The following is a 10147-nucleotide window of genomic DNA, read 5'->3' as shown; positions in this document are numbered from 1 at the left end:
AGATCATGCCGTGGCACTCCTGGGCAATAGAGTGGCCCTGTCTCAAAAAAAAAAACAACTTGAATTGACTTAGTAAAGTTCAAAGTATCATCTACAATTTTAAAAAGATAATATTAAAAGAATATTACTGTCATACAACTCATATAAAATACTCATCTCTCTTAAAGAAGAGACTTCTATGAGATACCAAACCAGGTTGTTTAAAATACAATATATGAAGGGCCTTACTAAATAAAGAAAATCCGGCATTCATGTGACTTCAATAGCACATGAGTAGCTGAGGCTCAAAAAAGGAAGTAGATTTCTGGGCGTTCATGGCCCTTTTGTTCAAACCAGGATAAGAAACAGAAATGAGTGAACAATTCTTTAAAAACTCTAAAGAAAAGGAAAATGGCTTTCCCTTGACCAATTTCCAATGATTAACAACGTGCTTTTTCATTAAATGGGAAGAGGTAAAGCTCTGAAGACCTAAGGACCCATGAGATAACTAAAAAGCAGCAGGTTTTTGCCGAAATCACAGACTGCCTCCCTATAATATACTATATCTTCAAATCTCTGCATCCTGTAATTTCAAATGAAAACTCTTAATGTCTTAAGTTTTAAATGTCGTATTTTTCATTAACATTGGAAGATACATTTTAAGAAGGCAAAAGAGCACAGTGGCTAAAAGTTCAGGCCCACCTGCTCACCTATGGATTTAATTTCTCACCATAAACAGGAAAAAAAATGCATCGATTACTATTATCATATGGTATAGGAATTTCCATAAGTATTTTTAATAATCAAAAAGAAGGGAAAGTGTTTCCTCTCCTTAAACATGACCTTTCCAGAACAGTCTAAGCCATTTAACATGGGAGCAGGAAAATACATCAGCTTAATCTTTCCTAGTTTCCACTACTCTGTTTATAATCTAAAACCACTTTGTAAAAATGTATAGGTCACTGCTTATATTAAAATGACAAAATATGAAATTAAACCGTTCTCATCAATAGTGATCTCCTATTGTATTGTCAGAGATGGAATTCCAAATCACAGCTGAAGCTTTTAGTCAAATTGACAATTACAATGCGAATACCCAGGCTCTGGTGTCTTAAGAAAAGGGGTGGGAAGCAATCTTTCTCTCCCTCTTTCTTTGTAATTTTGTGCATTCTGCAAAGAGAGAAGAAAATAAGTACAGAAAATTTCTCTAATTTTCTCTTGCAGAAAAGAACAATTGTCTCTTTAGTACTATTCTTATGCTCACCAGATGTAATTTGCTTTGAGAACAAATGTATAAAAATCAAGGTTAAAAAAAAAAGGCTACCCACATGCTGTATCTAATTATTCAACAACATATCCTCTTCAAAGTAATTACCAACTTACAAGGGTAAGCCTTCTTTTGTGAAATGGAAGGAAATGGAATTTCAGAAAACAAAAGCAGATTTTTCTATCAGCTTACATTAAATTTCAGTGTTGCAATTTTTGTTCCTAATTTTCAATTAACAGTGAAAAAAACTTTTAAAAATCTGTCGATTAATAAAGGTTAATGATCTACAAGCACACACAAGTGTATCTTTAGAACTCTTAGAAAAATCATTTCATAAACAAAAAGAATTTCCATTTGTTTTGAATCTTTTGGGTTTCTTGTTGTTTCTACTTTTTTATATTTTATGTATAGACCAAAGACACATTTAAAGGGAATTTCAACAAATTAATATTCTAAAATGATAGTAACAAAATATAACCAATATAATAAGAATCCATGAGTGCACATAATAAAAAGTTCTTTCTTACAGTAGGATTCTATAAACGTAGAACGAATCATATTAAATCACTATCTGGCACTACTTATAGTAGTAATTGTTTCAGATGAGTCAATAATAGATGCTAAAATTAGTGAGCAAAAGTACAATAGAAACAGGATATGTTGAAGCCCCAAAGAGTTATCCTATAAAATAGATAGTTTTAAGAGAACAATTGTAACTTTACAGTGGATAAACCCACCCGGTAGGCAACACAATAACCAAGTGTTCAGTTTTCACCAGTAATGTAACAAAACAACATTCTATGACTCCTAAGATGACACTATGGGAAGGACATAACTCCAATTATCTAAGTTTCAAGCCAAAAGTCCATCACCTGAATCTAGTCATGAACAAACATCAAGAAACCCAAAATGAAAGCCATTCTACAAAATAAATTGTTCACACCCTGAGAAGTCATCACTCATGATGACTGAAAAACCGTTCCAGATTAAAGGAAACTAAAGAGACATGACAACTAAATGCCATGTGTGAACCTATATTTTATCCTGGATCAGGAAAGGATACTACTGTAGTAGCAAAATTTGAATAAAATGTATAGACTAAGCCATAGTATTTTATTGATTTCAATTTCCTAATTTTGATTGTTATACTGTAACTATAAAAGAAAACATACATATCAAATTATTTAGATGAAAAACAATTTATTTTTTAATCAGTTGACTTTAAGATTCACAGATAAATATGTATATCATGTCTGCAAATTAAAAATGTTTCACAAAAAAATTACATATATGTGGATGTATCTAGAATAAATGATGAAACAAGTCTGGTAAAATATGAATAATAAGGGAATCTAGGTAAAGGTTATATAGAAATTCTTTATTCTAAATTTTCAACTTTATCTATGTCTGAAATTTCACATTAAAAAGAGTACCTAAAGGGTAACTATTCTCCATTTTAAATTGGTTTGATAATAACCTAATTCAGGAGTTGGCAAACTTTTTCTGTAAAGGGCCAACCTGCCAATACTTTAAACCTTGTTGGCCATATATTCTTGTGGGCTACAACTACTCAACTCTGCCACTGTGTCACAAAAGCACCAACAGACAATATATAAATGAATAGGAGTGGTTGTGCTCCAATAAAACTATTTACAGAAATAGACGATGGGCCAGATTGGATCTGTGAGCCACAGTTTGATGACCCCTGGTCTAGTCTATGCCCAGAAAAATTAATCAGAATAATTATACTTTCAGTTAACATTTTCTGAGCATATGACAGACAGTATGTTAAGAGCTTTACTGGCATTAATTCATTTATCCTTGCACTATTCTAATTAGGTCAATAGTATTATTATTTCCATTTTCCACAGACAAAACTAGCGCCTAGAGAAGTTAAGAAACTTGCCCAACTAACGTCACACGGACAGCAAATATGAAACCAGGGAGGTCTGATTCTATACACTGAACTACAACCAATATGTGATATTAATACTTCTCAGATGGGTTGAATTATACTGTCACATGCAATAACCATTTTAACATGGCTAAATAAATATCCAAATTCAAGATTTACATTCCATGAAAGTGCTTTTTACAAACCTCCTGTAGCTGCAGGGACATGAGTCCCAGTTGGTCTTGGCGTCTTTCCACCAGCTCCCTTTCTGTGCGCATCTCTCTCTCTAGTTCCTTAAGCCGCCGCTCCACCCGATCTGAAACCTTAATAAGAATTCAGAGAAACAGCAGCATTATAGAGCTAGCAAGCAAAACAGACTAAATTGAGAAGATAGTTTTATAGCAGATACACTACTGCTTAAAGCATTTATGACTGTTTTGTTTGCAAAGCCCTTTCTAATGACACTAACATGAAGTAGCTAGCCAAAAAACTTATTGAAAGTTACAAAAGAAAGTCATCATTGATCTCCAAATGATCTACACCTGGATCCCAATAATTGGCTCAAATTTTTTGAGGTATGAGATAATATTCAGTAGATCAGAGTTAAAAGCAATACACTAGAAAAGAGTGCCCTCTGGTGAGTTATAATGTAAATACCAATTATGCTAAAAATTGCATTTGTTGGCCAATTAATGATAAATTGTTCGATCTAATTAGTTCTTTTCTATTTTTATTATCCATGAGAATGACCTGCCTATGAAGGTACTGATCTTTATTTGTAGTAAATAATTAAGAGGGCTTTACATTAGCTTGTCAATCTTTTCTACTGTGATCTGCTAAAAATAAAACAAGCTATAAAAGATCAAAAACTAAAGTCAAACTGAAAATGTTTAATTGGGACTCTCTAAAATAAACATGAAAGAATTTTTCTGACACAAAATTTTCCTTACCAAAAGTTGCATAAATTCAAACACATCTCATGTATTTCATTATACAGCCCACTAAATAAAATTTACACTATTGACAATGTCTATATTTCATACAGAAGGACATGGAAGACATTTGTATTCGTATAAGAGAAGCAATAAACACAGCTCTGTTATAAGAAATCTTTTGTCACCAATTATTTATACAAGAAAGAATGAAGACAAGTCCTGACAAGGAACCTTACTGGGGTCATGTAAATGTTCTAAACTGAGTTAGGGAGGTGGCTGGATAACTCAGTAAATGTACGAAAAAAAAAGGTATTAAATTGTACACTTAAAGCATTAATTTTGTGGTGCATTATAGCTCAATCAAGTTTTTAAAAAATAGAGAAACATAAGTTTACTTAGGCAAAGCAAAAGTTTAGTTTACTCTTGAACAACAGGGATTTTAACTGCAAAGGTCTACTTATAAGTGGATTTTCTTCTGCCACTACCACTGCTGAGATAGCAAGACCAGTTCCTCCTCAGCCTGGCTCAACTTGAAGGCAGAATATCTTTATGATGATCAACTTCTACCTAATGAATGACAAATATATTTTATCTTCCTTATAATTTTCTTAATAACTCTTTCCTTTAGATTATTGTAAGAATGCAATATACAATACACATACAAAATATGTGTTAATTGACTATGTTATTGTCAATGCTTCCTGTCAATAGTAGGCTATTAGTAGTTAAGTTCTGGGGGCGTTCAGATTTATACTGTATCCCCAGCCTCTGCCTTCAAATAGCTTGCTATCTATTGAAGACTGACAATAAATGAGTAGTTAAAATTTCTCTGATTAAATTCAATGAGTTAGATGACTTCTATATTTCAGAAAAGAAGGCTGTTCTTATAGAATCCTATCAAAATTAAAGCAGTCCAAGTAACCACATACTGAAATCAATATCCAAAAGTATTTAGACATCAGCAACTTTGCTACCATAGCTAATACATGTGATGATACAGAGTTACTATATTTGGAAGATTGTTTCTCAATTTTTTTTTTTTTTTAAACAGTCTCACTCTGTCACCCAGGCTGGAGTGCAGTGGCATGATCTCAGCTCACTGCAATCTCCGCTTCCCAAATTCAAGCAATTCTCCTGCCTCAGTCTCCCTAGTACCTGGGATTACAGGCACCTGCCAACACGCCTGGCTAATTTTTGTATTTTTAGGAGACATGTTGTTTCACCACATTGGCCAGGATGGTCTTGCATTCCTGACCTCAAGTGATCCACCGGCCTTGGCCTCCCAAAGTGCTGGGATTACAAGTGTCAGCCACCGCGCCCAGGCCCGGCCTTTGATTCCTTCTAAGTAGAAGTTTTATTGAAACATAATTTCATGTATTAATATATACATTGTGAAATAACTATAGTCATGCTAATTAACATATCTATCACTTTACTTAGCTAACATTATTTTTGCCAACACTACAGTCACCATTCTGCACATTAGCTCTCTAGAACTTATTCATCCTACATAAGGAAAACTTTGTACTATATATCCCCATTTTCCTGACCCCTCCCAACTCTGCCCTTTCCCTAGCAACCACCATTCCACTCTCTGCTTCTACGAACTAGACTTTTTAGAGTCCACATTTAAGTGAAATAATGCAGTATTTTATTTTTGTATCTGCCTTACTTCATTTAGAATAATGTCCTTCAGGTTCATCCATTTATTGTTGCAAATGACAGAATTTCCTTCTTTTTAAAAACTGAACAATATTCCATTGGGTGTATATACGTGTGTATGTGTATTTCTTTATCTGTTCTTTGGTCAACAGATACTTATATTGTTTCCACATCTTGACTATTGTGAATAATGCTGCAATGAACATAGGGTATGCAGATGTCTCTTCAAGACACTGATTTCCTTTGGATATGTATCCAGAAGTGAGACTGCTGGATCATTTGGTAGTTTTATTCTTAATTTTGATATTAATGTTTCTCTTACACAACTTCTGACATAGGTCCCAATGATCCATGCTTCTTGGTATTCATGTACCTGTGTAATCTGCTACCCTTGAGTGTAGGCTAGCCCTCTAATAAAGAGAACACTGCAGAAGTGATGGGGTGTCACTTCTATTATTAGGCTGCAAAAAGCTGACTTCCAATTTGCTACCATCTTCTCTTTTGCCAGTCATCTTCTTGTCTGCTTGTTGTAATAAAGCAGGCTGCCACCTTATGAGATGTTCTACGGAGAGGTCACATGTCAAAGAATCAAAAGAAGCCTTTTAACAGTTCATGACAAACTGAAGTCTCAAGTCCAGTAACCTACAGGGAATGAATCCTGACAATGACTTGTCATTCCAGTCAAGCCTTGAGAAGAATGCAGCCTGCAAGTGGCCCAGAGCCAAAGGACCCAGCAAAGCCACATCTGTCTCTCAGCCCACTGAAACTGCCAAATGAAATGTTGTTTTAAGCCACTAAGTTAGGGGAAATATGTTACATTCAATGCTAATTGTACATACCCGGACGCCATGACCATCCTCTATGGACCCAGTATATAGGCCAGCCCCACAGATGCAGGCACCAGGCCTACCTCCAGGAACTCAGGTTCTAGGTGCATCTCAGTACTAGACTGGCCCCTGTAAGCACAGGCTCCAGGCCTTCCCCCGTGGGCCCACGTACCAGGCCCATCCCAGTACCAGGCAGACCCCAACAGACTTAGCTGCTATGGGCATAAGCTCCAAGCCTAGCCTTAAGAACCCAGGCACTAGGGACACTCTTGCAGACCCAATCAAGTTGGCCCACACCAGTAGACCCTGGTGCCAGGCCAGCCCCAGAGGAGCCAGGATCCAGGCCCTCCCACAGAAGACCCAAAGTCAGTGTCTGCCCCAGTGAATACAGGCTCCAGGCTCAAACTCATAAACCCAGATAACAGGCTAGCCTCTGGGACCCAGATATCAGCTCAGCCCACCTGCTGACCCAGTGACAAGGCCAGCTCCCAAAAATACACCAGCAGCAAAGTTCATTAATGAACCCTGCCAGAGAGCCTACCAAAAATCTCCGCATAGACTCATTAAGTAAAGGGAATCCCCTGCCAAAGCCAGTCTGTAAAGTCTGGAAGAAGCGTCTGCTTCTTCAAATGCATAGAAACTGAGGCCATAAGGATCATAAATGATCGGGGAAACATGGTATCACTAAGAGAATAAAATAAAGCACCAGCAAGCAATCCCAAAGACATGGAGATCTTTAAACTGCCTAATAAAGAATACAAAACAATCATCCTAAATAAGTTCAGTGAGCTACAAGAGAATACAGTAGTCCCATTTTACTCACGCGGGATACACTGCACAATTCCCAGCAGATGCCTGAAACCAAGGATGGTATCAAACCCTATAGATACTATGCACAATTTTTCCCTCCACAATTTCACAGAGAGTACATTTGTTCATATCACAGAAATTAAAAATCTCAGTGTACTTTTTTTTCTTTCCTTATTAAGTTGAGACTTTCACATTTTCACTTAGAAGAAACACTTTATCCTTCTCTTTGGCATTGCCAAACTGTCAACATCACTACTCTGCACTTTGAAGCCATTATTTAGTAAAATGAGGGTTACTTGAACAAAAGCACTATCAGGTTACTGAGACAGTGAACCTGATAACTGACACGACCGCTAAGCAACTAATGGGTGGGTTGTGTCTACGGCATGGATATACTGAATAAAGGGATGATTCACGTCCCAAGAGGGATGAAGTGAGACCACTGAAGATGTCATTACTCTACTCAGAATGGCATGCAATTTAAATCTTATTGTTTATTAATGAAATTTTTCATTTACTATTTTTATATTGCAATTGACCACAGGAAGCTGAAACCATACAAAGCAAAACTGGGGGAAAGGACAAGCTTCTGTACAGACACCAAAATCAGAAAATTGTTGCATGAACAAAATTAGAAATTCAACAGAGATAGAAACCATCAAAAAGAACAAAACAAAAATTCTTAATCTAAACAACACAATGACTGAATTGAATAATTCCACAGCAATCTTGAAGCAAACTAGATCACAAGCTCAAAGACAAGTCATTTGATATTGCCCACTCAGAGAAACAAAAAGAAGAAGAAAGAAAAATAATTAAGAGAAACTATGGAATTTATGAGATACCATCAAGTAAAGAAATTTACTCATTATGAAAATCCCAGAAGGAGCAAAAAAAGAGAAGGAGATGAGAGGAGTTTACTTAAAGAAATAATAGCAGAAAACTTCCTATATCTGGAAAAAGAACATCCAGATCCTTGAAGATCAAATAACCACAAATAGATTAAATATAAAGAGATCTTACTGAAACACACAATGATCAAATTCTCAAAAGGAAAAAACAAAGAGAAAATGCCAAAAACAGCATGAGAAAAACAACTCATCACATACAAGGGAACCCTTATGAGACTATCAGTGAATTTCTCAGCAGAAACCAGGAGAGAACAAGATGATAAACTCAAAGTCCTGGCAGGAGGTGGGGGGACGGGGGTGCTGACAGCCAAGAATATTATCACATTAACTTGCCTTACAAGAAATATAAAAAGCAGTTCTTCAAGACAAAATTAAAGAATGCTAATAACACAAAAGCATATGAAAGTATATAATTTCTTATATTCACTGTAAAAGTACTAATATATTCAAATTTAAAATACTCCAGTACTTACAATGGTAGTGTTTCAGTTACTTTTAACTCTAGTTTAAAAGTCAAAAGACAAAAGTATTAAAAATAACTATAACTACAATAATTTTAATGGATATACAATATTTAAAGAGGTAAACTGTGATATCAATAATGTAAAATGGGAGGGGAAGTTAAAGTCTAGACTCTTTGTATGCAGTCCAAGTTAAGTTGTTATCAGCTTAAAACAGATTCTTACAAGATATTTTATGTAAATATCATGGTAACCACAAAGAAAAAACCTGTGCATATTTAAAAGACAGAGAAAGCAGTCAAAGCATACCACTACAGAAAATTATCAAATCACAAAGAAAGACAGAGAGAAAAAATGGAATGAAGAAACTATAAAACATTCAGAAAACAATTAAAACAGCAGTAGCAAGTTCTTACCTATAAATAAATGCTTTAAATGTAAACAAATGCTCCAATCAAAAGACATAGAGTAGCTACATAGACTTTTTCTAATGACCCAACTGTATGTTGCCTAAAGAGACTCACAAATAGACTTTAGAGACACAGACTGAAAAATGAAGGGATGGAAAAGGGTATTCTACACAAATGGAAATTAGAAGAAAACAGAGGTAGCTACACTTATATCAGAGAGAATACACTGTAAGTCAAAAAATCTAAAAAGAAACAAACAAGGTCATTAAATAATTATAAAGGAGTCAATTCATCAAGAGGATACAATAATTGTAAATGTATATGCACCTAATCAGAGCACCTAAATATATAAAGCAAATCTTGATAGAGCTGAAGAAAAGATTAAACAGAAATACAATAGTAGTATTGTGGACAATGGACACACCATCCAGATGGAAAGGCTATAGAGAAACGTTAGACTTGATCTACACTTTAAAACAAATGGACCTAACAAACATATGCAGAACATTCCATCAAACAGCAGCAGAATACACATTCTTCTCACAGACCATTCTCCAGGACAGACCATGTTAGGCCAGAAAACAAGTCTTAACATATTTAAGAACACAAGTATCTCTTTAGAGCATACAGGTATAAAACTAGATACAAATGAACAGTAAAATTCACTAATAGGTGGAAATTAAACTACACAATTCTGAATAATCAATGGGTCAAATAAAAAATGTAAAAGAAAATGAAAAAATACCATGATACAAATACAAACAGAAATACAACACACCAAAATTTATGGGATGCAAAAAAGCAGCTCTAAGACAGAGTTTTATGGCAATAAATGCCTACATTTAGAAAAAGATCTCAAATAAATAACCTAACTATACCCCAAAAAACTAAAAAACAAAACAAAACTAAGCCACTGTCAGTAGAAGAAAGGAAGTCACAAAGATGACAGCAAAAATAAATGAAACAGAGACTAGAAAAACAATAGAAAAGA

The 10147-nt window shown here is 35.0% G+C and overlaps 1 protein-coding gene across 1 annotated transcript in view; it reads right to left on the bottom strand.

Annotated features, from left to right (window-relative positions):
* Positions 1-10147, bottom strand: part of CEP128 (centrosomal protein 128kDa) — a 477957-nt gene that overhangs the window by 392088 nt on the left and 75722 nt on the right. Inside the window, exon 9 of the mRNA XM_011949470.1 lies at positions 3347-3463. Coding sequence (XP_011804860.1) covers positions 3347-3463 — 117 coding nt within the window. The remainder of the gene's footprint in view (positions 1-3346; positions 3464-10147) is intronic.

Source organism: Colobus angolensis, unplaced genomic scaffold, assembly GCF_000951035.1.
Source record: "Colobus angolensis palliatus isolate OR3802 unplaced genomic scaffold, Cang.pa_1.0 Scaffold3, whole genome shotgun sequence".
NCBI lineage: Eukaryota > Metazoa > Chordata > Mammalia > Primates > Cercopithecidae > Colobus > Colobus angolensis.
Note: the sequence above shows the minus strand (reverse complement) of the source record. Positions and strands in the feature narration are given on the sequence as shown.